Consider the following 1,241-nt stretch of genomic DNA (forward strand, 5'->3'; position numbering starts at 1 on the left):
GGGGCTCAGCTGCCTTCAGCCCGATGGAGATGTGGGGCTGCAGGGTGGGAAACCCGGAGATGTGGGGCTGCAGAACAAATGGGCTGCAGTGTGGAACCTGGAGATGTGGGGCTGATGAGGTGTGGAACTCAGAGGTATGGAGCACCAAGGTGTAGAATCCAGAGATGTGGGGCTGCAGGATATGGAACTCAGAGATGTGGGGCTGCAGGGTGGGAAACCCAGAGATGTGGGGCTGCAGAACAGATGGGCTACAAGGTATGGAACCCGGAGATGTGGGGCTGCAGGGTGGAACCTGAAGATGTGGGGCTGCAGGATGTGGAACCTGGAGATGTGGGGTTGTAGGGTATGGAACTCAAGAGATGTGGGGCTGCAGAACAAATGGGCTGCAGTGTGGAACCTGGAGATGTGGGGCTGCAGGGTGGGAAACCCAGAGACGTGGGGCTGCAGGCTGTGGGTCCCGGGGACGCGGAGCAGCAGAGCAGTTGGCCGCATGGTCGCACGCTCGCTCTGCGCCCCCACCGAGGAGCACCGAGTGGCGCCCAGCCGCCCCCCGCATCCCGCGCCGCCGCTTCCCCGCTCCCCACCGCCTTCATTCGGCCACGAGATCGATGGTGGCGCTCACGGTCCTGGCGCTGCTCACATCCACGGCCGTCACCTCGATCTCCGCGTCCCCGAACTGCATGCTGGCCCGGATCTCCCTGCGCTCCCCGACCCCCCCCAGCTCGGGCAGCTCCAGGCTGACGGTGCCGCATTTCCTCACCCCCGGCTCGGTGATGAACAGCACGTCGTCCCGGGCGCAGCTGTAGATGTTGATGACGGTTCTGCGCTGCCCGGAACGCGCGGGGCAATAACTGCGCTGCACCACCTCCCCCGGCGCCACCGACTGCTCGGCGCACACGAACTTCTCGAAGACGTCGCTGCACCACCGCCGGCCGTCCTTCAGCAGCAGCTTCTCCCTCGGGTGTTTGCCTTCGATGAACTTATTGAGCACCCCGACGCCGTAGGTGAGCGGGGAGCGGCGGACGCGCAGCGCGGTGGGGTCGAGGCCGAAGAGGACGGCGCCCTTCAGGACGCTCAGCCCCGCGTCTTGCGGGATCAGCACGCGGCACGCGGTGCCCAACGCCGCCTGCACGGCGCGCTGCAGCACGGCCGACTCGGCGAAGCCGCCAACCAGGAAGAGGAATTTCACGCCCCGAACTTCGGGACGCTTCAGGAGGGCGTCTGAGGGATGGGGGGGGGGG

At 66.2% G+C, this 1,241-nt stretch overlaps 1 protein-coding gene across 1 annotated transcript; it reads right to left on the minus strand.

Annotated features, from left to right (window-relative positions):
* Positions 1–6: 6 nt before the first annotated feature.
* Positions 7–1,225, minus strand: LOC122191123 (heat shock 70 kDa protein 12B-like; the record flags this gene model as incomplete). The annotated part of the gene is made up of 1 exon (XM_042891314.1): positions 7–1,225. A coding segment is annotated over one exon (636 nt), but the record flags the coding sequence as incomplete, so codon positions are not given.
* Positions 1,226–1,241: the final 16 nt, after the last annotated feature.

Source organism: Lagopus leucura, unplaced genomic scaffold (assembly GCF_019238085.1).
Source record: "Lagopus leucura isolate 7727_CA_CO unplaced genomic scaffold, USGS_WTPT01 32268-0_obj-0_obj, whole genome shotgun sequence".
Lineage (NCBI taxonomy): Eukaryota > Metazoa > Chordata > Aves > Galliformes > Phasianidae > Lagopus > Lagopus leucura.